Source organism: Hippopotamus amphibius, chromosome 12 (genome assembly GCF_030028045.1).
Source record: "Hippopotamus amphibius kiboko isolate mHipAmp2 chromosome 12, mHipAmp2.hap2, whole genome shotgun sequence".
Taxonomy (NCBI): domain Eukaryota; kingdom Metazoa; phylum Chordata; class Mammalia; order Artiodactyla; family Hippopotamidae; genus Hippopotamus; species Hippopotamus amphibius.
In genome coordinates, this window is record NC_080197.1 from 78644949 (window position 1) to 78671957 (window position 27009).

Here is a 27009-nt window from a genome sequence, read left to right on the forward strand (position 1 = left end):
ATGGCCCCCAGCTCCAGGTCCAGAAGGCCAACCCTCGAGGGCTGGCCCCCCACGTAGCAGTCACCTGTCCGCACACAGGGCTGTAAGGTGGGGCTGACCCAGGAGGCCAGTCCCAGGGCACAGGGCGGGGAAGGCGTTCCCCCAGCCCCTCCCCCAGCACTGAGCCCCACCCCACAGCCGTGCCTCCCGGGCGCGCCACCCGCAGGCTCTGGTTGATGGCACTAAGGGGCTGTGAGGCCCTCTAGGAATGGGGTCTGGATGGCAATCCTGCTGCTCTAACCATGGGACTTGGGGTGTGCCCTGCCCTTTGTGGTGGGGGCAGGGAACACAGCAGAAGACCGATCTGTACCTCCCAGGATGCTGTGAGCCTGGCCATTCACACACAGACACACACACACGGCCCCCGGTCAGTGTCCTTCTCTGTGCAGGCAGGAGAGAGGTTATAGGCTGAACCCCACTTTCCTCAGCACCGAGAAGCCCGCTGGCTCTGCGCACAAGCAGCCAGCCCCGAAACCCAAAGAAAGACGTTTCCTCCTGGGAAAGCGCCCCAACTTCCAGGGGGCTGGCCCACCAGAGCCCTGGGTCCTCCCACCGGCCGCTGCCTTTGCCTTACCTTTAGCTTGGCCTGGATCTCGCGGGCTTTTCGCCGAGCCAGCACCTGGATGTGGCTGGACACCTGCGGCAGGAAGAGGGGCTCCTGTTCCTGCCTCCCTGACAGCCACCTTCCCGTGTGGCTCCCCCGACCCTCAGCCCTCCACAGCCCCACGCCCATCACAGACTGAATGGATAAATGAATGTAGGAAAGGATCCGTCACGGATGGGCCCTCGGTCCCACCTTTCCCAGCTAAACAGAAGTACAGTCCTCCTGTGGGCCTGGAGAAGGATGGGGAGGGGGTCTCCTCCCAGTGATGGCAGCAGGCACCCCAGGGAAACTGACCGTCTGTGGCACACCCAGCAGAGGACCCCTCCTGAGCTGGCTCCAAGAGCCCACACCTGGTCCTGCGGGGGCCGGGCCCACCCTGGGAGCCACCTGTGCCGGGATACCTGCCCCAGGGCCCACCTGCTTCCTGGTGCGGGTCTTCCCTGTCCGGAGCTTGATGTAGCGGGCGATCAGCTCATTCCGACCTGTGGAGACGCCGACAGCCTCTCAGCGGGAGGATGAGGACAAAGGCAGGCAAAGCCTCCCCATGTGGTTCTTCCCTGGCCCTCAGCCCACCTGAGTGGCACTTGGGGTGAGGATTCTGCAGGTCCCCTCCCACCCTCCTGAGATCCCAGGGATCTCCCAGCAGCCAGAGGAAGCTGAGGCCTCGCTGGTGGACTGGTAACCTGAGTACACAGTGACACAGCCGTGGGTCTCTGGCCGGCAGGCTCACAGCTCAGGAAACCCCCTCAAAGCCTCCCCCACCAACCCCCCATACCGCATCCTGACAGCCGCCTCTGCTCCCACCTCCCCTGGGGCCTTCCGGCCTTGGCCCTTCCCCAGGCAGCTCCCGTGGTCCCCACCACCTCCACTAACGAGGAGGATCTGACAGGACATCTGTCCTGTCTGTGGGCAGCAGGGGGTACGGGGGACAGAAGTGCTGAGACGTGGAGTGTCTTCAGAGAGGAACCTGCGGCCCTAACCTGGGCACAGGAAACCCAGCTGAGCACAGCTCTGCAGCTCCTGCCAGACCGTCAACGGGTCATTCGAGCACTCGCTGCAGACCCAGCCTCCTAGAGGTGACGTTCAAGATCCCACGGGATTACAAAAATGAGATCAGGACAAGGGGTTCACTGCTTTCCAAGAGCTCACCACCCAGTGGAGGAGAGACGTGTACCCATACGATGGCCCAGGCCTGCGTCCGATGGGGACAACTTCAAGTACTCAGAGGATGAGGGGCCAGCTCAGGCTGAGTGGCCAGGTGAGCCCTGAGCTGCACTGATCACCAGTAGGATTAGACCATAAAGAAAGGCACTGGGGGGAGAGGAGGGGGAGAGGGGTTGAGTGGGAATTATTCCTTTCTCTACCTCCAGGGCCTGCCCTATCTTGCAGGGCCTGGCTGAGCCCTAAGGGTTGCTGACACAGGGGCAGGCGAGACGAATGGGCTGTCCGCCACCTGGGCTGTAACCAAAGAGCACGGCCAAGGCCACGTGGGCCCCCAGCTGACCTCTCCCCATGGCCAAGGCTGAATCAAGAGGCCACCCTCAGGAGGTCTCATCTGCCAGAAGGACTCGCTGACCTGGGAGCACGGGTCTGTCTGTGTCGGGGAAGGAGGGGGCGGCCCAGACCTGGGGACACCATCTGTAGGCTGGTCCACCTCTAAGCCCGAGGTCCAGCACCACATCTCTTCTCAAACTTTCCAGGGAAAGGTATCCACAGGTGGTCCTATGAATGTGTGACAGTCCCACCCTACATCTAACCAGAGGCACTCACGCTGCAGCTGTGAAAGGCAGAGTCTAAGCCTCACCAGTGGGGACCGGAAACAGTCATGGGATTGGGCGTTCGGGAGCCAGGCTGCAGCCCAGCAGCTCCACAAATGAGCTCTGGGTCTTCGGCCGGTCACTTCCCTCCAGATCCTCACACAGCCTTCTCTCCTTAAACCTGGGCCCTGACAACCACAGGCTTTTCATTCAAAGGTGTCCAAATTGTACAGACTGTGGAAATAGACCTGAACTCTGGCTCAACGACAGCTCTCGGGGGCTCAGGCTCCCCGTAACATGAACGTGTTCCAGGCCCCTATGAGTCGTCCAGTTTTGACCGTCCAGGGACAAAAGGCAGGGCTGGGAGGAGGTTCCCTAGAGCCCGAAGGCTGAGGACAGGCTGGAGAGGCCTGGTGCCGGCAGTGGGAAAGTTGATGGGATGGGGACACTTTGGTCTGGAGGCTGCTCCAGCCCACACCACGTAGCAGGCAGCAGCCCATCGCTTCCGTGTCTATCTTTTCCTGCTAGATTCTCAACACCTCAGGAGGGGACCACACCCCCCCTTCAGGTCCGCATCCCCAGGACCCGGCACCTATTTGCCAAATGAATGAATGAGTCTGCCAGCAAAAGCGGATGCCTCTGATTTCAAACCAGGTCAGAATCCCTCCACTTCTCACCACCACCCACCCACCCCCACCCCCACCCCGCTGTGGTCCAAGCTACCACCCTCCCTGGCCAGAGGAGGGGAACGGCCTTCTGCCTGGTCTGCTCCCAGTCTATTCTCCACCCAGTGGCCACAGCCATCCTGTTAAAACTCAAACCTCCTCTGATGGTTCCCTCCTCCCTCCCTTGAAAGTGTTCAAGCCCCTACAATAGCCTGGAGGCCACCGAAGTATCTGTCCACCCGCCCCCAGCTTAGACCCCCTCTGACCTCACGCCACCGACCTTCAGGTTTCTGGGCTGTTGCTGGACATGCCAGACCCCTCCGCCTTAGGGCCTTCGTGCATCCTGTTCTCTGCCCCAGGGACCCACACAGCCCACTCCCCGAGGGCATCCTTGCTCAGCAGCCACTATGGGGGTACATCTTCCCTAAACATCCCACTGAAAGCTGAGGTCACCCCACACAGCTCCGACTGCCCATTGCCTCCACTTTCTCCAGCTCCTTCTAACCACCACGTGACCCACTTATGTAGCGCACTGTTTATCCCCTGATTCCCATCAGGAAGAAAGTTCCTGTTTATATCTAAAGCTAGAAAACACCTGCACACAATACACACTCAATAAATATCTGCTAAATGAATGACAAGAGAACAAATAATAAGATGTTGGTCACGTCTTCTGCAGGAACAGTGTGAGTTAAAGAAGTGCAAATAACATCTCACTTCTGATGAGTCCAACATCATTCCCAAAATCCTTTCCTATCCTGGTCTCATTTGAGCTTTTCTCTACCAGAGCAAATCCAGATTTCAGGGGGCGTGGTGGGTGCCTAAAACACCTAAAAACTGGGAGGCTCTCTTTGAGAAAAAGAATTAAAAATACAAACACAGAGATTTCTCTGGTGGTGTAGGGATTAAGAATCCGCCTGCCAATGCAGGGGACACGGGTTCGAGTCCTGGGCCAGGAAGATCCCACATGCTGCGGAGCAACTAAGCTCGTGTGCCACAACTACTGAGCCTGTGTGCTGCAATTCCTGAAGCCCGAGCCCTAGAGCCCATACTCCACAACAAGAGAAGCCACCGCAATGAGAAGCCCATGCACCGCAACAAAGAGCAGCCCCTGCTCTGCTCACCACAACTAGAGAAAGCCTGCGCACAGCAACAAAGCTCCAACGCAGCCAAAAATAAATTAATTTTTAAAAAATCTGTAAAGAGGGTAGATCTCATGTAAGTGTTCTTACCACAATAAAACTAAAATTAAAAAAAAAAAAAACAAACACAAAATGAGGTGAAGACCTTTCAGAGGTGATGGGTGGGTTCACTCTCTCGACGATGGTGATGGCTCCATAAGTGGATACACCATCAAACTTGCCAAACTGCCCACTTCAAATATGGATCATTTATTGTATGTCAATTATATTTCAGTAAAGCTACCTTAAAATTTTTAATTAAAAATAAAAAGTTTTAGGAATTCCCTGGTGGTCCAGTGGTTAGGACTCAGTTGCTTTCATTGCTGGGGTGCAGGTTCAATCCCTGGTCAGGATTTTAAGATCCCAAAAGCCGAGTGGCGTGGCCAAATAACTAAATAAAAGGAGTTTAAAAAAAATTAAAAATTAAGTTAAATTAAAAGTTTAGGCACCTGGAAGGGGCCCATGCAGGTGAGGGGCCCTGAAGCCTAAGCCTCACTGACTTCACAGGAAATCTACCACCCCCACAGAAAGGCAGGCAGGTGGAGAAACTGAGGCCAGGAAATCTCACCTGGATGAGCCACCAGCAGATCTAGGGCTAACGCCCGGGTTTGAGCCCTGGCTCAGCCACTGAGAAGCGGCACAGGGCCTGGCACAGCCCACGGGAGGTCTCCTCCCAGCCCGGGCGGGCCTCCTGGCAGGACGCAGTGGCGTGTCCTCTGTAGAACCTGTTACACAGCAGCCGGGAGGCCCCTGCCCACCCCAGGCTGAGACCCTTACTCCACACATCACAGACGACCCCCACGTCATGGAGATGGCGCCCCCACCCAACCCCAGCACCACCTCTGTCTCTGCTACGGGGTCCAGGAGCTCTGCTTCCGGACAGGCCCTCCTGGCCCTGGGCATGAGGCCAGCGGTGGGGCCACAGCAGCCAGACCCAAGGGGTCCAAGGCTGGCTCGGCTGTCTGTGTACTTTTGAAGTTGTGCTTCTCTCCTCTAGAGACGCAGCTTCCCCTCCCTTGCCGGCCCCACTCAGACCATATTCCAGCGAGGCCCGTCCTGCTGGTCTGCAGTGGAGGGTCCCCCGGAGGGGAGGGGAGCACCGGCTTTCTCTGGGTGTCTGAAGCCAAGGGGCAAACAGCTTCCTTCCCGCCCCCCGAGGTCACCCCAGCCATTCTACCGCCTCCAGACCAGCAGGGACCTGATCCAGGCCTCTACAGACATAGGGAACTGCTACAGCTCTTTCACTCTCTGGTAACAGTAACAGTAATGAGATCGTGAAGCGCTTCCAGGTACCTGTACCAACACAGAGTGAGCACTGTAACCTTTACGTGCCGTCACACTTTCATCCTCATGACAGCTCCCGCAGCTGGCCTGTCATCTTCATTCTGTCTGCGGGGAGGTCCAGGTACAGAGAGGTTTAGAGACTTGTCCAGGGTCACAGGCCAGCAAGTGGCTGAGATTCAAATCCAGGCAGTCTGGTTCTAGAGTCTGTCCCTTGACTTCTCTTTAACACGGGATTGAGGGGATGGACCAGGTGGCCCCAGGGGTCCTAGCTAGCCTAAGCCAGAAGAAACTGAGATCCAGAGGCGGGAAGTGATTTATTCAAAGTCACACAGTTGGTTACTGTCCCAGGGCCACGGAAACTTCCGTTTCTAAGGCCACACCCAGGGCCTCACAATGGCTGCTTTTTTCCCACAGATGCCTCCCCTGGCTGGGCTGGGAGTTTCCTCTGCCATAGACCATTCTGCTCCACCCCTCTGGACCACCCCCACCCCCCACACACACATACACCCCACCCAATTCCCTGGGTCTCTCCGTGAAGTAAGTCCTTAGCAATGTCTCACTGCCCCTGGCCCTGCCCCTGGCCCAGGTCCTGCAGGGAGAGCCAACTATTTGGACCAAGAGCCTGCCTACCTGTTTTGTTTAGTTTTTTAAAAAATATATTTTATGTATTTATTTGGCTGCACCAGGTCTTCAGTTGTGGCATGCGGACTCTTAGTTGTGGCATGCATGTGGGATCTAGTTCCCCGACCAGGGATCAAACCCGGTCCCCCTGCACTGCGAGCATGGAGTCTTACCCACTGGACTACCGGGCAAGTCCCAATGACCACTTGCTTTCACTCTCTCCTGGACAGTGGTACCCAGATTCCAGGGCTGTCGGGGCCAAAGTGCCCTGGATAATGGAGATCCCAGAAGGCCTCCAGAGCTGGGGGAGAAGCAAAGAGATGTAGGGAGTGTGCAGAGCCATGAAGCCACAGTGAAGGCAGCAAAGAAGAGCAATGGCAGGGGAGTTCCCTGGTGGCATAGTGGTTAGCATTCCAGGCTTTCACTGCTGTGGCCCGGGTTCAATCCCTGGTCAGGGAACTGAGATCCTGCAAGCGGTGCACGGCAGAGTGGCCAAAAAAGAAAAAGAGAGAGAGAGAGAGAGAGCAACAGCAGGAGGAAACTAGTAGAAAATCCAGATGAGCTCGTAGGACAGCAGGAGTCCTACATTCTCATCCCAGCTCCTCCCAGCTCCTCCACCAGCTGCATAACCCGAGGCCTCCTCCCCTCCGGTGGTTGAGATCCTGGACTGGGGCAGCAGGAGGCCAGCCTGGACCACGTGGAGGCCAGCCGGGCATTGCAGTGTGGCAGGTGGCCTTGGCCAACCCCAGAGAGGGCCTGGGTGGGGCTGGAAAGGACACCCCACCATCTGTCAGAGGACATGTGTCCAAAGCCCCCAGCTCACACCCACGGCCCCACCTTCCCACCAGTGAGGACGGCGATGTACCCTCAGGCTGAAGGTGGGGAACTCCCAAAGCAGGGTCCACACAGAGTGACCACCACCATCGCTGAGCCCACACCCAGGGTCACACACATCCCTCCAGCCACCAGAGGCTTTTCCTCATTATCCCATCTACAAAATCCTATCTGGGACAGCCCTCTTCTGTGTCTCATTTCCTCCCTGTACCAGCCCTGCCCCTGGGCCGTAAACATATTCAATGTTTATGCCCTTTAAGAAGGGTCAGCAGAGAGTTGCTTTTGCTAATATTGTTGATAAGGTCCTGTTAGTCTTCAAAGTTGAAAGGGCATGAGCTCCCCGGAGGTAGATCTTTGCTTCAACACAGGCCCCACAGGGAAGGAGCTCTTCACAGAAGCTGACATTTCACCCCTGCAGGTGGGGACTAGGGAGGAGGCCAACCCCCCCTAATGCCCACAGCCTGGCCTGGTGGCCACTCTGGCCAGGGATCAGCTGAAGCTATAAACACTTGCAGCTGGAGGAGGAGGCTATTTGTAGAGAAGAACTTTTCAGGCCTGACCTCTGAGCTGTTACCACCATTGTCCCTGGAGCGCTCTGAGGCTTCTGGTGAAATCCTACCCCATCTTCAAGGCCACTGCCCAAGTAGGCGTGCCCACTCCCACCTCCAGGCCTGGTGCACAGGGGCTGTGCCTCTCTGGGCTCAAGTCATGTGAGCTCCTTGAGGGCAGGAAGAGGTCCCCTCCAGCTCTGCAGGCCCACGCTGTTCACTGGGTACCTCTCGTCCCAGCAGCTACACTAAAGACGGTGTCTTCTTTCAGCAAGTACATGAAAAGTTGTTCAACGTCACTAACCTTAGGGAAATGAAAATCAAACCATAAGACACCACTGCACACCCACAGAATGGCTAATGAAAAAACAAAACAAAACAAACAAAAAACGGACAATAACAAGTGTTGGCGAGGATGTGAAGAAATTAAAACACTTGTACGTTGCTGGCAGAATGTAAAATGGTGTAGCCACTTGTGGGAGGTAGTTTGGTAGCTCCTCAAAAAGTTAAACAGAATCACCATATAATCCAGCAATTCCACCTCTAGGTATATACCCCAAATAACTGAAAGCAGGGTCTCAAAGAGATATCTATGTACCCATGTTCATAACAGTATTATCCACAATAGCCAAAAGATGGAAACACCCACACATACATCAATAGATAAATAGAACGTGGTCCAACCACACAAGGGAATATTATTCAGTGATTAAAAAAAGAATGAGGGGCTTCCTAAGTGGCGCAGTGGTTAAGAATCCGCCTGACAATGCAGAGGTCACGGGTTCGATCCCAGCTCCAGGAAGATCCCACATGCCACGGAGCAACTAAGCCCGTGTGCCAAAAAAAAAAAAAAAAAAAAAAAAGAATGAAATTCTGACACAGGTCACAACGTGGATGAACTCTGAAGACATCGTCCTAAGAGAAATAATCCAGACGCAGAAGGGCAAGCATTGTATGATTCCACTACGGTGATGTGCCCAGAACAGGCAAATTCATAAAGACAGAAAGTAGGTTAGAGGCTACTGGAGGGAGGGGGAATGGGGGGAGGGGGAATGGGGGGGAGGGGGAATGGGGGGGAGGGGGAATGGGGGGAAGGGGGAATGGGGAGCTTTGTTTAATGGGTACAGTTTCTGTTGGGAAAGACGAAAAAGTTCTGGAGATGATGGTGGTGATGGTTGCACAGCAATGTGAATGTTCGTAACGCCACTGAGCTGTGCACTTGAAAAGGGTCACAATGGTGCATTTTAAGTTCTGTATATCTTCCCACAATAAAATATATAAGTAGTAAATTAAACCACCCCCCCCCCAAAAAAAAAGGTTTTCAAATGGGGAAACTGAACTGGGAAGAGGTAAACAACCTGCCCGAGGTTACAATGGCCACTGGACAGAGTGGACGTGGAGGCAGGCGCCCGCCGTCAGGCCTCCAGAAGCAGGACACCAGGGATCCAGGCAGAAGAGAGGACATAAAACACAGGGCAGCGGAGGGTCCAAGGACCATGGCAAGGAAGCGGGCAGGAGACGTCAGATGAGGCTCTCTGACCTGTCCCATCGCCTCAGGGACCAGAGCCCGAACTTGGTCCAGCCTCTGCTCTGCCTCTCATTAGCTAGTGACCCACCTCTGATGGTCCCTTATCACAGTGCTCTGCCCAGATCCCCAAGGGGACCCCCAAACCCATCAGGCAAAGCCCCGCCTCTGGGCCAAGGCTCACTCCTCCCGCCTTCTTCCACTTCCTTCCAGAAAGCTTCCAAGATAAGGCAGCCCTCGGCTGACTGCCTGTGTACACCCTAAGTGCCATCAGTTAACTTTCCAAAGATGCTCCTCCTGCCTCTCCCTCAACCGTGAAGCCTTAGAGAACAGAGACCACGGCCCCAGCCCGGTCCAGAGCAGTGGGGTCCTTGATAAGAACCTCCCGACAGCTAACAGACCACGAGGTGCCCAGAGAGACAAGGGAGAAAGGAGAGGAGGGCAGACACTTGGGAGATTCAGGGCAACATCCAGGAGGGCCAGGGGCCCAGCGGGCAGAGGGGAAGAACGTCCAGAGCAAGACAGAGCCAGCCCTGGGCCACGAGCAGAGGGAGGGGAGCCAGGCTGCCGGGGCTGGACAGGAGCCACGCTCACCTCTGACCACCTGCCCACACGGCCAGAGCCAGGCTGGGCGACGAGTTCAGAGTGACCAGCAGTGCCAGGGCGAGGGTCACACCATGACGGGGCAAAACCAGAGGCTGCTGTGCGCCGGGGAGGGGACAGCCCCGGCCTGGGAGCTGGTCCACGGGTGGGAGAGGCTCAGCACGCATCTGTCCTGCACCTGCACGTCTGCCTGGCTCTGGTCAGCGGCCCTGTTCTGGGTGTGCAGGGGCAGGCCTGACCCCTGTCCTTAGAGGCTGCGGGTCTCGAATCCTCTCTGGGCAGTCTGCTCCTCCTGCTGAGGCCAGCTGCCCACCTGGAAACCCGCGGAGGCCTCTGGCTGTGGGGTGTGGGGAGGGTAAGAGCCCACCAGGGCTCTCAGGGCACAGAGGATGGCAAGGTTGGATCCCCGAGAGAAGAAGGGGGGTGGCGAGCAACCTGAGGGAGACCAGGTCTGAGTCAGCTTGGCGGCTGGTCCCTCCCCCACCCCCACTCCCCCAGGCACATCCCACACCCGGGGCTGAGCTCAGAGCTATATATAAACCCCAGCCGGGCCCATCCTCTCTGCTGAGAGGCCCTGTCCACTCCCGCAAGGCCCTGCCTTGGCTCTGCCCCCGAGCCTGTAAGACGAGATGCGGAGATGGGGAGAAGCCAGCGTCTGGACCCCAGCAGGATGAGTACTCGTGGAGGACAGGTGCCGTGGGGGCTGGGTTGGTCACCGGACTCTGCAGGGCGGCCTCTGGTCCCCCCGCCCAGAGCCTGACCCACCTGAGCCGGGGCCAAGCGGGAGGCGGGCTGGCTTCTCAGAGCTCACCAGGGCCACACGGGGTGACGAGGAGCACTGAGCACCTCCTGTGCCCCCACTTACTACCTGAGTGACTCTGGGAGGAGCTCTTGGCTTCTCTGAGCTTCTCTCTCTGCATCTGCAGAGGCTGTAACCCCTCCTGGCCTCCGCCCCTCTCCTCTCTTCCCCCTCCCATGTGGCACCCCGACCCTGGGCTCCTCCCATCTCTCAGCACAGGAGAAGGAGAGCTGCAAAGGACACCAGCAAGGCCAGGACAGCTGGCCAAACGCTGTCTTCATCTCGCTCACCCTACTCAACAGCTCCCCTCCCGCCAAGCAGAATTCCACCCCAGGCCTGCTGGAAGTGCACAGCCTCGCCTTTCCCAAACCCTGCTTCAGTCACAACGGCCAGGGGACCAAAGGTCAAGTCTCTTAACCCCAACATCTTTCTATGTGAATATGGATAAAACATCTACCCACAATGACTAAAAAAAGCAAAGCATCCAGCCAAATGTCCATCAACTGGGTGAACGGATAAACACCATGGGGTCCATCCACAGGACAGAATGTGACTCAGTCGTAAAAAAAAGAAGGATGTTCTGACACCTGCTATGACACGGAGGAACCTTGAGGACATGATGCTGAGTGAAACAAGCTGGACACAGAAGGACAAATACTGCGTGATTCCACTTACGTGAGGTCCCTAGAGGAGTCACAGCCACAGGGACAGAAAGTGGATGGTGGGTACCAGGAGCTGGGGGAGGGGGAAAAGGGGGTCAGTGTTTAATGGGGACAGAGTTTCAGTTTCGGATGAGAAAGTTCTAGAAATTAACGGTGGGGATAGTTGCACAACAGTGTGAATGTACTTAATGCCACTGAACGATATATTGAAAAATGGTTAAAACAGTCAATTTTATGTTCTGTATATTTCAACACGGCACACAATAGAAACAGCTGGTGTAGGCAGCACTCAAATGCTGTCCGGCTCTCCAGGGTCTGCACCTCCGGGGGGCTTCCCGACATGGCAGCATCCTCGGCTTCCTCCTATGCTGAGCGCCTCTTGCCCACCTCTGTTTGCTAGACCATTTGTCCCTTTAAAGCAGGGAGACAAATCCTGAGAAGCGCCTGGGCACTGATCATGGGTCCACCCAGGGACCCGACGGCTCTCCAGCCACACCCCGGCCCCTCTGCACCCTCACACCTCAGCTCACGACCAGCACACACCCACTCTCCACCAACGGCAGGAGGAGCCCAGGATACCAGAGTCCCTTCTTCCCCAGCTCCACAGGAAGAATCCACATAAAGCAGCCCCACCCTGGACCCACAGATGCTCCGTACACGGGGACCATCTCCTCCACGAAGCTTCCGTAGGGACCAAAAGTAAGAAGCAAGCATTAGAGCAGGGAGTGGTGAAGCAGTGCAGGCTGGAGGGCCTGACTCAGGGCGTGGAGGCCCACAGACACGGGGCCCGAGCAGACCCACAGCGGAGGGGCTGCTAAGGACGGATGAGCAGCTTTAACTGCTAACCGAGAACCAGAGCTGGGGTCCAGCTCAAAATGACCTTGCTTCCCCAATAAGCAGGGGAAAAAGAATCCCTTGGCCTTGTAGGGAAGGTGTAGGTAAGGAAGAAGTAGGTGAGGCTGTGCGGTTCCACGACCCCCTGGGCCAGTAACTAAGCGGATTTGAGTCTGGTCCGTTGAATTGAGTGGTTTTGTTTTGTTTCGGTTTGGTTTGGTTTCACATAATAATTTTACTAAATCTATATATATATATATATATATATAGCCCCACTGCTCCATGAGTTGTTTCAAAGTTTTTTAAATGAAGAAAAACTAACAATTTCTTTCTTATATAGCAAGTATCACATTGACATTTAAACTCAATTTTTTAGAAAGCAGCTCAAAAAAGGAACTATAAACTTATTGAATTGCTATGAATACAAAGGCAAATATTTAAATAAGATGTCACAAGTGTTATGTTAGAAAATATTAGAAAGCAATTCCACATCACACTACCAAACACTATGAACACGTGGGATTAGGGAAACCATTACTATAGTACATCAGATTAATAGATTTAAGAAGAAAATAATATGGTTATTTCCATAGGTGCTGAAAAAGTTCTCGACCAAACTCAAGAATTCAAGTACATGTCCATCCAGAATCTCAGACCATAACCTCTTCTGGAAACAGGGTCTTCCCAGACGTAATCAGTTAGGATGAGGCCCTAATCCAATGACTGATGTCCTTATGAGAGAAGGACACACAGAGACAGAGAGACAACGGCCATGTGACAGCAGGGTCAGAGATGGCAGTGATACAGCTAAAAGCCAAGGACACCAAGGGCTGCCGGCCGCCACCAGAGGCACGGAACAGACGCTCCAAGAGGAACCAACCCTGTGGACCCCTTGAGTTCAGACTTCTGGCCTCTTGACCCACGAGAGGATACATTCTGTTGTCTAAGGCATCCCTTGTATTTGTGGCAATTGCTTACAGCAGTCCTAGGACAGGAGTCGGGTCAGCCCCCACGGGCCCCCCACACAGCTGACAAAGCATCTGTGCTGGGGGAGGGGCACCCGTGTGCGGGTGGGCGCCTGGCCTGGAGCCCTCTCATCGGGGATAGGATAAGACCCTCGGTAGTCAGGGGCTTCAGCCAGTCACAGAGACCCCCTGGGCTCCTGTCCAAGACCCGTGTTTCAAGCTGGGGGTCCTGGAGGGCTTTCCAATGGCAACAAAGGCTGACTGAGCCTCCCAATAGCTGCTTGTTTTGCTCCCCCCAGACATCATCCCTTCCACCCAAAAGCCAGCACAGCCCCGGCAGACCGCTAGGTCCTTCCCATGGGGCTGCCGGACATCGTGTCTCCATATGTTCCCACCCTCAGCGGCTCAGGAAGACCCAGCCTTCCCAGATGACTCTCGGCTGGAGGGGAACCTCACTGAGGGAAGGCTCCTCAGCCTCTCCGGGGACACTCCCATCTGCCTTGTGTACAGTTACATGTATGCTCACCCCTACTGATCTGTGAGCAGGGTCTAGATCTGCCCTACCCTGACTGGCACACAGCTGGGCTCCTGCTTGAGGGAGGGAGGGAAGGAGGGAATGAGCCAGGATGCCTTTCTAACCTTCACAGCCAAGGTGGGAAGCTGGGAGAAGATCAGGTATTTGCCTGGGGGATGCCTGGAAGGATTTTCCCAGCCTGCCCTGGGGGATGTTCCACCACTTTCCCAGGACTTTCACTACCACCTTCTCATCACGCTCCACATCCACCCAAAGGCGTCACCTCTGAGACCCTCCCATCACTTGGGAGCCCAGGACAGAGTAAAGCAGTATCCACCTGGGAGAAGCCCCAGGAAGTCACCTCCTCTGTCACTTGGAAGGAACCCAGCTGCTGTGCCAAGGTGGTTTCCAGGGCTGGACCATGAGCTGGGGGTCCTGGTGCTCAGGCCCAACAGCCTCCTTACCGTACATCTTGCCCTCGTCCGACAGGATGATCTTGCGCCGACCGCAGGGCGGGTAGATGGCCAGGGCCTCCTGGAAGCTCTGCTCAATGTCGGGGCTCCACACGCCCTCCGCGTCATTGTCGATGGGCTTGTCCAAGGCTTGGCTGCCCCCAGAGACGTTGCTCCCCTCGGGGGAGTTGGGAGAGCTCCACTCGTTGGAGGTAATGGTGCCGGCCTTGCCCTCCAAGGCTCCGCTTGGAGGAGCGCCCGTTGGACCTGTTTGGGCAGAAACCACAGCATTGGTGGATGAATGTGTGGACTGGGGGCGGGAAACCCAAGGAGCACCACCCCTGAACCAGGTGCTCCTCCTTTCCTGGTGATCACAACACAGGAGCTCAGAGGGAAAGGCCAGGGGACAGAGTGAGGTGGAAGGTCTGGCGGGGGTGGGGTCAAGGGCAGGTCATCTCCCGTCCATAGACCTCAGCTTTCCACCCTGTCAAAGGAGCTCAATGAGCAGGTGCTCTCTGACTGTGGCTCTAAGAACCCAGATGGGGCTGGTTGCGAGGACAAAGGGCCAGGGGTGCGCTACATTCAACCAAAAAGGGGCAAAAGGATGCAAAATATTGTGCACAGATGGTGGGAACATAAAGTGGCACAACGGCTAGGGAAAAGAGTATGGCGGTCCCTCAAAGAATCAGAAACAGAACTACTGTATGGTCCAGCAATTCCACTCCTGGATATACACCCAAAAGAAGCCAAAGCAGGGTCTCGAAGGGATTATTTGTACACCCATGTTCACAGCAGCATTATTCACAATAGCCAAGTGATAGAAGCAACCCAAGTGTCCACGGATAGATGAATGGATAAACAAAATGTGGTATCTACATACAATGGAGTATTATTCAGCCTTAAAAAGGAAGAAAATTCTGACACATGCTACAACATGGATGGACCTTGAGGACATTATCCTAAGTCACATAAGCCAGTCACAAAAGACAAATATTGTGTGATTCCACTTATATGACATCCTTAGAGTAGTCAGAGTTATAGAGACAGAAAGTAGAATGGTGGTTACCAGGGGCTGGGGGAGGAAGAGTTGGGGAGCCACTGTTTAATGCGTATAGAGTTTCGGTTCTGCAAAATGAAAAAGTTCCAGAGACAACATAAATATAGTTTTTTTTTTTGGCCACACCACAAGGCATGTGGGATCTTATTTCCCCGACCAGGGATTGAACCCTTGCCCCTGCAGTGGAAGCAGTCTTAACCGCTGGACCACCAAGGAAGTCCCATGAATATATACTTTTAACATCACTGACTGTACACTTAAAAATAGTTAAGATGATTAATTTTATGTTTTTTACCATAATTAAAATATGAAATTAAAAAGAAGCATGCAAAATAAAATGCAGGTTACCATTCTCCTATTCCATCCCAGCTCAGACTCTTTTTAGAAGAAGATTCTAACCCTGGCAGAATCTCACCTGCTGGGGCTATGGTGGGGTTGACTGGCTGGTACCTCCAGAAGGTGATAACACAACCCTGCCCTAGTCACTATCATGAGACAAACCCAGTGACCTCTTGGCTTCAATTGTCCAAGCCGTGAATTTCTGGACACGATTCTCAGGGATTTGGGAAGAAGTAGCATATACTAATAATCTTAAGGCAGTTTTTGGATTATGAGTACCCCAGGAGGGTGCCATTTACCTCCCAAAGCCCTCCTGAGCCCCCAGCATCCCCCCTCTCCCAGCCACTGAGCACATCTGCAAAGGAGGACCCCTCCCCATCACACGTTACCCCCTCCCTTCTCCCCCATTAGCCATGAGGAGCAGTGTGGTCCAGCAGCCCAAACCCAGGGCCAGGAATTGAAACACCAGTTTCCACTCCCTTCCATCCAGGACCCTCTGAGATAAGACCTCCCCACAGCATCCCTCACACTCTCTCCCTTCCCCAGGCCTGTCAGAGGTACACATTGTTCACAGAGAGGTGGGTGTGAGGTGAGCATGGTCAAGTTCACAGTAGAGGAAAAGGAGAAGCTGAGTGTGGGACGGCACATCCTGGGAAGGGGTGGAGGTTCCAAGGAGCTTGGCCTGGCTGCTGGCACAGACATGCAGTTAGAAGGAGGTAGAACCACTGAAATTCAGAATAGGAGACCTAACTCAATCCCCTAAGCTTGCAGATGAGGACACTGAGACCAGAGAGGCCTAGGGACACACCCAAGGTCCTGCAGCAAATCAGCAGTGTAGCTGAGTCTGGATCTCCGCCCTCCAGGGTCCCAGGTATTTTAGCATAACAAATGTCGACATCTTCTCAGTGGCAGTTAAAATAAGTTTTTCTCAAAGCATGTCTGGGTTGGGGGCCACTTGATCTGGAAGAAATTAGCTTATTCTCTACCAGAAATTCTGATCTTGATCCTATTGTGAACATTGAAACATTTTTCTGTACCTTCTGAAGCAAACTTCTTTATAGAATTTTAACTTTAATTTTTGGTAATATGGTAGATAAGATGGTTTTTAAAACTCTCACTCTATAAAAGAAATTTAGAAATGATAAACAAAACATAAGAAATATACTTTTAAATGCATAGCTAAATTCAGAGAAAGAGGCCCCAAATCAGAGAACTCAGAGCTATAACAATAAGCAAATGAGCTGTTACTACAACCCCAGGAAGCAGAGGATGAATCTGATCTCAGTAATGAAGACATTGGGTTTTACTGGCCACTCAGATGAGACCTTACACCTCAGAGATGCAGGGTGGTTGAAACTGGGAGCAAGAACTCAATCCTCAGAGAAAAGGTAGGCTATTCACAAAATATGACAGGGAAGATTGTCTTGGCCTAAGCCCTAGATATCTAAAAGAATTGTCTTTCCTAAAAATTTGTAGCCAAGGGCCTGCCCTTAAGTGGATTTAAGATTTTAATTTTATATTATGCAGGAACCTCTAGCCAATTCACAAAAATAAATAGTGATCCCAGGCTGAAAATCTCTGAGAAGACAATTTTAACTCAGACTACAGAGATCCAAAGCCTCACTGAAGAATCTAAAAACCCAAAATTACAATATATAAGAGGAAACATGATCAAGATTCGATGGGACTGGATCCCCCAAGAACTACAGATAATTGAACAATCAGATAAAACTATTATATAATTGTATTTAAAATGATTATTGATTTAAGGAATTGGAAAGATGAGAATTAGACACTATCAAAAAACACATAGCACATTGGGTAAAAGAACCAAATAAAATAATTGAAATAAACACAGTCATGAAGTTAAAAACTCAATGGTCGGGAGTAGCAGCAAATTAGACACAGCTAGAGAAAGCATTAACAACCTGGAAGATATATCTGAGGACATTATTTATAAATGCATCAAAAACAATGAAGGTAAAGAGCAAGAAGAACACAATAAGGCAGTTCAACGTACCTTCAATTAACATTTGAGAAAAGAGAGAATATAGAAAATGAAGTTGAACAACATTTAAAAAAAAATATGGCTGGGAATTTTCCAGAATTAATGAAATACATGAATCCTCCAATTCAGGAACCATACTAAATCCTAACCAGGATAAGTTCAAATAAAATAAACATGTTACAGAGACACTGAAGAATACTAAAAACAAAGAGTAGATCTTAAAAGCATCCAGAGTTAAAAGGGCAGATTACCTCCAAGGGAAGGACTATCATTCTGATTGCATATATTGATAGTGAACTGCTCAACTAGAAGACCCAGAATATAACATCTCCAAATTATGGAGAGAAAAATAACTGTCAACCTAGAATTAAAAACCCAAACTAAATATCATTCAAGAATGAACATAATTTGCATTTTCAGCAAAAGATAGAGAGAATTTAGTAGTAACAGACCCACACTGGAAAAAAACAAAAAGTTAAAAAGCATAAAACCAACAGTAAAGGAGGTACCTTAAAAAAAAAAGGAACTGATATTAAAAGATATTACATACATGGAAGAATAGGGAGCAAGATGACTGGTAAAAATTAGTGAATTTAAACATTACTAACTATATAAAAACAATAACAATAAAGAGGATGACTATGTTTGGCCACACAATACGTACACACACCTGAATGCAGAAAAACCATATTTCTGAACCATAAAGCTCAGAAGATGCCTTTGACACAAGACCCACACAGTAAAAACTCTCAGCAAAATGTAGAAACAAAAGGAACTTCCTTAACCTGACAAAATATTTCTTCCCAAAACCTATTGTGATATTGTGATTTATAATAAGAAGTACACATTTGGTCTTTGCACTGTTTCTGGCATGGAGCTCCCCAAACCCTTGAAATTTCCTAAGTGCTGAGAGCCACAAAGGTATCTTTTGTTATGGGAATGAGGTGCACCTGAGGATGGGGGCTGGCAGCCAGAAGAACCATCCAAGTGATTGGAGGGTGGAACTTTCAGCCCCACCCACCTGACCTCTGGGCTGGGAGAGAGCAATGCATTGAATTAATCGACAACGATCAATGATGTAATCAACCGTAGCTACACAGTGAAGCCTCCATAAAAACACCCAAGGAGAACGTTCCGAGAGTTTCTGAGTTGGTGACCGTGTGCAGATGTGGGGAGAGTGACTGCCCACAGGAAGGGGATGGGAGCTCTGCACCTTTCCCCAAGCCATGCCATATGCATCTCTTCCACCTGGCTCTTCCTGAGTTATATCCTTTTATAGTCAACTAGTAGTCTGGTAAGTAAAATGTTTCTCTGAGTCCTGTGAACCACTCCAGCAAGTTAATTGAACTCAAGGAGGGGAATTATTGGAACCTCCAATCTATAGGCGATGATAACCTGAACCTGCAGGGGTTCAGTCTTGTAGGACTGAGCCCTTAACCAGTGGGATCTCATGATACCTCCCGGTACCTGATGTTAGAACTGAGTTGAATTGTAGGACATCCAGCTGGTGGGTGAGGGGAAAAAAAAAAACCCATTCACAGGTTGGAATTGGTGACCAGAACTTTTAATGATTAAACACTAAAAGCACTATATTTAAAGTCAGAAATAAGATAAAGAATGCTCAGTTTCAACACTGAACATTGAAAAGATGCTACAAACAAATCGTAAAAAAACTTCCAGGAGAGTTCAGCAAGATCAACATAAATAAGATATTGGACAATATAATTTTTTTAAATACTCCATTTAGAAACCAAAGCCATAATTTATCTAGTAGTAATAAATCTAACAAAAGATGAGAGCTTTATAGAGAAAATGGTAATTGCTTTGAAAGATGTACAATGCAGGACTTCCCTGGTGGCGCAGTGGTAAAGAATCCACCTGCCAATGCAGGGGACACGGGTTCGAGCCCTGCTCTGGGAAGATCCCACATGCCACGGAGCAACTAAGCCCGTGCGCCACAACTATTGAGCCTGTGCTCTAGAGCCCATGAGCCGCAACTATTGAGCCCATGAACCACAACTATTGAGCCCATGTGCCACAACTACTGAAGCCCACGCACCTAGGGCCCATGCTCCACAATAAGAGAAGCCACTACAATGAGGAGCCCGCACACCACAGTGAAGAGTAGCCCCCACTCGCATCAACTAGAGAAAGCCCATGTGCAGCAACGAAGACCCAATGCAGCTAATAAATAAATCAGAAAAAAAAAAAGAAAGAAAGACGTACAATCCCTAAATAAATGGAGAGGAAGCAGTGTGTTCATGGACAGGAAAACAGTATCACCAAGAGGTGGAATCTCTCTAGATAAATCACAAATTCAATGAAATTAGGAATAAAAATCTCACAAGATTTCCCACAAAACTTACCAAGCCGATTCTCAAAACACATGGAAGCCCAAGACAGTTCTCAAGTCATCTAACTCAGTGCCTTCACCTTGGGGCAGACCCTTCCCATACGTGTCTCCCCGGGTTCCTACCTGACCTCTCCTCTCTAAACCCTGAACACACCCCCTGGGAGTCCTCACCCACAGCTTACCCCTCACTATGATTCCCAAACCTGCATCTCTCCTGGGTTCAGGCTGCATAGCGACCACCCACCACCCACCATCAGACGTCTCCAAAGCGCTTCCCACCCAATGTATCCAAAGCCACGTCTTCAGCTTGTGGCTGAATCCTGCTCCTGGAACAGACACCACCATCCACCCAGAGGCCAGAAACCAAGAAGTGCATTTTGACTCTTCCCTCTTTCATCAGCAGTGAACGCCCACACCGTCTTTCTCTCTCTGGAGCCCTAACACAAAGCTTCCCCAGGGCTCACCTGGATGACACGGCCAGCCCCATCCAGACTCCATAATCGTTTCACAGCCGCCAGCGATGCTGCTATAGCACACGCCTGATCACATGATTCCTCCCCTTACAATCTTTACAGGGCTTTCCCAGCTCTTAGATAATGGGATTTTACAGGACCCTTCATCCCCTGATTCCAGCTCTGCGGCCATACCTTCCGTCCGTCAGCACCATTCTCTGTCCTCCCTCTTCTTTGCATCCCCCTCCCAAGCCTCCAACTCAGTTGCCCAAATGATACCCCAACGTGCCAATCTCTTCCCCAACACAGCGCAGAGCTGCCAGTGACCTTCCTCCCCATCCCCCTTCACCCAGCCAACTCCTACCCACCCTTAAGGTCCAGCCAAAATCTTTCTCCATTTTTCATTTGTACTTTTGTTATTGAAGAATAGCTGATTTACAATACTGTGTTAGTTTCAGCATACAGCCTTTCCAGCCAAAATCTCACTTCCCCTGGGAGGACGGCCCCAGGCTCAGTCTGGGTGAGGCCACCTCCACACTCTGGCAGGTCCCGTGCTTTGTGGGCACCCTCCGCTCCAGCTCCTGGGGTGACTGGTCCCCCTCAACACGCTGCAGACCCCACGAGGGCAGGGCTGGCCATCTTTCTCTACTAAATCCTCTGCACATTGCACGTGCTAGGGACAAAAGAAGGAACAAATGAATGGCTATTTGGTACGTGTCTGTGGAATGATTTCTCTGAGGGGAGGATGCACCATTCTGTGTTTAGTGTCAGGAAACATAAGAAAATCTCAGTAAATGTCTGGATTTGGGTGCATCAGAGGGAGAGCCTGAGTCACATGTAAATCCCCTTGGGGTTTATTCTGCAGGCTTATAAAATTAAGGGGTGATGTCCAAAAATAAAGACACAGGCTCTGGCTGCGGTGCTCCAAGCTGCGGTAACCATGAACGAGTCCCTCTGTTTCTCTGGGCTTCGGCCAGCTCACCTGCGAATTCTGTCCCTGGCAGGTCCCTCCTGCCCTGGCAGTGCCTGCAGCTCGCAGCCCGCCCCCCGCCCCCCGCCCCCATCTCCCAAGCGGCCCCTAAACGTACCTTGCAGACTCTCACCTGCGGCTTTGCTTAGAGGAGGCTAGGAACTGATCCACCTTGAAGAGGCATCCATGCGATGGTCAGTAAGCCCAGATGTCAACTGCATGGGGCCTGCCCCAGGGCCTGAGCTCGGGAAGAGCTATTCAGCTCACCTTCACTATTACTAAGCTGCACGTAGAGCCTAGAGCCCTAAACAGACCAGTTAGATATATACACCTTAAGCCCTAAAGCCTAATAATAATAATATTAGCTAGTTAATAACATGAATATCTAAGGCATCGTGTCCCCTGGCTTCATCTAGATTTTCTTCTGGGATCTGACACTAAACACAGAAGGTGACACTAAACCCAGAGGTCAGAAAGTTAGGAGGTGAAAAGGAGGGCGCCCCAACTTCCCTGATGCCATGTGGGCCCCTCAGAGAGCAGGGGCGGTGGTCCCTGGACCCTTCCTTCCCCCAAGATGGGAGCTGGGCTGGGTGGGCGGGGGGAAGCCGGGCCTGGACGCGGCCCCATGAGGCAGGTCTGCTGAGGCTCTGCACTGGGTCCACCCTGGGGAGAGCAGGGCAGCAGGTCACCCAAGGCCCTGGGCCACAAGATCCGTTACCAAAATGGAGCTGCTCCCCGCCCTGTGTGGCCTGCTGTTCCTGGCCCACAACCCGGCTGCCTGGCCTCTCCCCCCAGCCCACTGCCGGGCCCAGCCTGGAGGCTGCTTCTCTCCCCAGGCAGAGCTCCCATGCGGCCTCTGCCCGAGGCTAGAAGAGGTGGGGGGTGGGGTAAGCCAACAGCAGCCTGGAGAAGGGTCACCCTGCGCCTCCGCCTCCCCCAGCGACCCACGCAGGCCTGCCAGAAGGAGCTGGAGGGGACAGATGGCATGGTTGAGTCTGGGCCAGGTGCCACAAGCAGAGGAACAAAAATAATCCCTGACTTGGCTCCAGGGCCTGCCCTGGAGGCCTCCTGCTCTGCCCCCACCCCACCCAAAAGCCCACCCAAGGCCACACAACATTCAGCTCCATCCTAGGGACCACTGATGCCCGTTACTCAGGACTTTTCCTAAGAATCGGGAACGTGCCGGCTTTTAGCAAGATCTTTCTAATAATAAGAATAATAAGTTTCTCAAAAACACCTTCAGGACACGAAGGGAACTGTGATCCCCAGGTTATAAATGGAGAAATCAAGGCTCAAGGAGGACCAATACCTCACCCTGACAGAGTGGCAACACCAGACCTCAGATCTGGTCCTGTCCCCTGCCTGGTCCACGGTGGTGTCCTCAGGACTCCATCTCCCGCGCTCAAGCCTACCCCCTTCAGTAGCCCTCCACAGCCATCGGTGGTCTCTCGGCCCCTCTGACTCCTCCCAGTGCCTGGAGCCCCCAACACGCCACTCAGAAAGTGACAATACATAGTCCCGTAAAAGTGATGGCATCTGTGCCCACGTGTTTCCCCTGCTGTCTGGGAGCTACTTGAGGACATAATCATGTCTCCTACATCCCCGTCCCCCACCACTCCTGGCTCCATGTTGGGGACTTAGGCAGCACACGGCATCCTTAATTAAGGAGGATTCTTCCGTATCCCTTTCCTCGGTCAAGGACAAATCTACGACTCGTTTCCTTTTATCACAATATCTCTGACTTGGTGTGGGTCAACGCGTGTTATAACCTCCGCCCCAGCGCCCTGCCCCCAGCTTGGAAGTGATGGACACTGAAACTCCGGAAGTTTAAAGGACTTGCCTGGTGTCATCCAGAAAGTCAGAGAGAGACCATGAGGACACGGCCTGAGGCTCCCACCCAGTTCCAGCCACACAGGACCCTCGAGATGGGGGTCTGACATCCTGCCCACAGACGCTGCTGCTCCTCTCCTGAGGGCCTCTGTTAGAACCACCTTCTTCATCCCAACGACTCCTATAGCTGAGAAGCTGGGAGGAAAAGAAAACTTGGGGTTTCCGTCCAGGAACCCATCCCAATCTTCCAGATGAGTCCCAGGTATAAAGATGTGGGATACGGGTGGGCGGGGGGGTGGCGGGAGACTAAGTAATCTGGGGGAAGGGAAGCGGGTTCTCTTCCACTTCAATCCCAGGACAGGGATCCTTCTTCAGGCTGCTGAACTTACCTGTGAGACCTGGTTATCTGGGCGGCGGGGTCAGGTCTCTGAATCCCAGGTACTTGGCCTGATCTGACTCAGCTGTTACAGAACCTGCAGAACATCGCCTTGGATGGAGTGTGGATCTTCCCCAGCCAACAGACTTCAGAGCTGGGACAAAAATGGCTCTCCCATCATCACCCTGGCTACTCCCACCAGACTAGACTCTGGAGATTGGACCCAATTGTACAAGGACCACAAAGTACTGCACACACTGAAGCAGATAGAGACCAGGGGAGTGGGGGGTGGGGGTGGGGGGGGGGTAAGGTCATCTCTGAGCCTTCGCTGGCCTGACCTCATTCCTTAAACAAGAACAGGAGCGGAGATCAGGAACGCTGGGCCCCAGCCTTCCTCCAGCCCTGTCCCCCTCTTCCCTCCAGCCCCTGGCCTCCTCACCATCTCCACGTTCACGCACGTTGTTTTCCGGCCGAGGCCGGGCCTCTGTACTTAATTCCCAACACCAGCCCATCCAAAAACGTCTACTGAGGGCGGAGGGAATGGGAGAGGTCCATAAAAGGGCACAAAAAAATTCAGCTCTAAGAATGAGGTCTGAGGTCTAATGTCTCACACAGTGACTACAGTTGCTGAACCTGGACTGCGGGACTGAAATCTGCTAAGAGAGTAGGACCTACACACACACAAAAAAAACATGTAAGATGAGAGATGTATTAATTAACTAGATGGAGGGGACCCTTTCACAATGTATATGTACGTCAACTCACCAGATGTACACTTGAAATATCTTACAGCTCTAGATGTCAATTATGCCTCAATGAAGCTGAAATTACCTACAGTATGCCAAGCTTGGGGTCCAAAGTCACTAGGACGTGGCCTTGCTCGCAGTGTCCTTCAGTCTATGGGTCTGGGGGGTCCCTGCACGTACAGTCGCCCCTTGTCCACAGAACTGTCAAAAGTTCCATGTTTGCAAATTCGCCCACTCACTACAATCCGTGACCCAAACCCCCACTGGTGGTGCTTCCCAGTCACTCGGACACATCCCTGCACTGCGTGGCTGTCACCCATGGTCCAGCCGAGGTCCAGCAAGGCTGCCCTGCCTTCTGGTTTCAGCTCAGACCCCAAACAAGCAACTCTCCTTTTCCGTGCCTATTTAGTGCCACACATTTCATATTTTTGTCTTTTTGTTGTTGATCTTGCTGTTTAAAATGGCCCCCAGCGCAGTGCGGGGGGTGCTGCCTGGTATCCCCGGGTGCAAGGAGGTCGTGATGTGCCTTACAGAGAACATACGTGCAGGCGTGAGTGATGGTGCTGTTGGTTGTGAGTTCAATGTTAATGAATCAACAATCTATATTAAATTAGGTGTCTCTGGACAGAAACACACACAAAACAAGGTTATGAATTCAATGCATGACAAAAATATTGTGGCCAGAGGCTCACAGGAACCTAGCCCGTGTCTGCCCTCGGAACACTGGTTCAGTACCTGCTAACTCACATTCTCAGTGACTTCACAGGCGTCAAGTATGACAAGAATCCAGTGTACCAGGGAGAGTAACACGTTAAACCATTACAGGTAGGACAGGTAAACATCCTGGGGGGAGGGGGAGGATTTTAATAGGCGCTGAGCTCAAGGCCCTGGGAAAACCACAGCTGGTGGAGAAAGATGTGCCCCAAGACAGCCAAAAGGTGGAGACAACCGAAATGTCCATCAACAGATTAAGGCATAAACAAAAAGTCATCTATCCACACAGTGAATTATTACTCAGCTTTAAAAAGGAATGGAAAAAAATGAAAAGGGACTTCCCTTGCGGTCCAGTGTTTAGGACTCAGTGCTTTCACTGCTGTGAGCCCGGGTTCAATTCCTGGCCAGGGAACTAAGATCTGGCAAGCTGCCCAGCATGGCCAAAAAAATTAAAAATTAAAAAGAAATAAATAAATAAAAAGGAATTCTGGCACATATTACAGCATGGATGAACTTGGGGACCTTATGCTAAAGTGAAGTAAGCCAGACACAAAAGGATAAATATTCTGTGATTCCATTTATAGGAAACAGGCAAATCCATAGAGACAGAAAGTAGAAGACAGGTTATGAGGGGGTGGGGTGGGGGGGAGTTATGGTTTAACGAGATGATGAGAAAGTTCTGAAGATGAACGGTGATGGTAGCACCACACTGCACTTAATGCTACTCAACTGTACACTTAATGGTTCAAATGGTACATTTTATGTTGTGCACATTCTACCATATTTTTTGTAAAAGGGTCACCAGGAGATAGAAGGGGGAAAGATGTGGATGGAGCAGGGGAGGGGGTCACTCCAGGAGTCTGGGCCCAACATACAGGAGAGAAAGGAAGTTGGCCCACGTATAACCCGAAATGCAGAGAGAGGAGACAGGCAAGCCGCAGGGATGGAAGGAAGGAGGAGGGGAGGACAAGAAACAACCCACAAAGAGCAGACAGGCTGGGCAGGGCCGGGCACCCAGCTGGACAAAGCTGGCCCTCTTGTGACTCAGGAGGCCGGCTGGGGCTTGCTGGAGGCCAGCAAAGGGCCCTTCTCAACAGATAACCAAACCACACAGAACCTGGGGCCACGAGGCCCAAACACCACACCATTCTCCATGCTGGGCAGCGCCCCTCCCTCTCTGAAGGCACGCAGCTCTGGGGGAGCTGGGCGTCAGGCTTTCTGGTCCATTGTGAAGCAGTTCAGGGTCGTAAGACCTGGGTTTTGTTGTTGGGGTTTCTTTAATATTTATATATTTGTTTGTTTATTTTGCTGCGCCGGGTCTTTGTGGAGTCTCAAAGGCTCAGCAGTTGCAGCACGCAGGATTTTAGTAGTTGCGGCATGCGGGCTCTAGTTCCCTGACCAGGAATGGAAACTGGGCCCCCTGCATTGGGAGCATGAAGTCTTAACCATAGGATCACCAGGGGAGTCCCAGGACCTGGGTTAACGTCTGCCTCTGAGCAGCTACGCGTTCACCTCCCGAAGCTCCTGTTCCCGAATCCCTCAAACTGGGACCAGACAGACGCCCCTTGCAGAGTGATGATGGGGGACCAGTAGGATGAAAACAGGCAAAGCCCTGGAGGATGGCAGTGTGTCCCTCCCTGCCCTTCCAGTGGGGATGTCGATCACATCTTGCTTCTAGACAGGCCAGGACGGGGAGGGGGTCCCACAGTCCTTCCCAGTGTGAGCCCTGCCGGAACCGACGTCACGGAGAGCCAGGCACAGCCAGGAGGGCGGCGCTGTGGAGCCCAGGGCCGGAGGCCTGGCTGGGCCTCACACTTGGCCCCGGGGATATGGACCAGGGAGGCCACTCAACTTTCTGGGACTGTGTCCTTGCAGATACACTGCAGGGGTGATGACGATCTCTCTTCCGCACAGGGCTGTGGTGAGGATCAAGATCAACGGTGCCCACAGACACGGCACAGAGGCTGGCTCCTTGCGGGACGATGGAGGGGGCAAGGACAGTGAGGAGCATCCCCCCGGACAGCGGGGAGGTGGGGAGCAGGGGGAGTGAGGGGCACAGAAAGGAGAGGAGTCAATAGGCAGAGAGGGAGGCAGGCCAGAGGGAGGGGTCAACAGGGAGGGGCTGAGTGGCTCAGAGAGGAAGAGAAAAGAAGGGAGATAAGACCCCTGAGCAGATACAGGCTCCCAGCCCATCCCCCAGACGCCCCACCCCAGGGGGCAGAGCGGTAAATAAAGGCAGGGTTCCAGCACCCCACCCCCTTAGCTCTGCTCCTAGCC

The 27009-nt window shown here is 52.5% G+C and overlaps 1 protein-coding gene across 7 annotated transcripts in view; it reads right to left on the reverse strand.

Moving 5' to 3' along the window:
* Positions 1-27009, reverse strand: part of TEAD4 (TEA domain transcription factor 4) — a 61593-nt gene that overhangs the window by 21055 nt on the left and 13529 nt on the right. For 3 of the 7 annotated variants that reach the window (XM_057703993.1, XM_057703994.1, XM_057703997.1), the window contains 6 exons: positions 23286-23369; positions 22907-23091; positions 13900-14154; positions 11136-11195; positions 1061-1125; positions 614-676 (listed from right to left, as the gene is read on the reverse strand). In XM_057703993.1, the coding sequence (XP_057559976.1) occupies positions 614-676; positions 1061-1125; positions 11136-11195; positions 13900-14154; positions 22907-23066 (603 nt within the window). In that variant the 5' untranslated portion in view covers positions 23067-23091; positions 23286-23369. Of the gene's footprint in view, positions 1-613; positions 677-1060; positions 1126-11135; positions 11196-13899; positions 14155-22906; positions 23092-23285; positions 23370-27009 lie in introns of those variants that run through there. The other 4 variants (XM_057703998.1, XM_057703999.1, XM_057703996.1 and 1 more) reach the window with 3 other exon arrangements.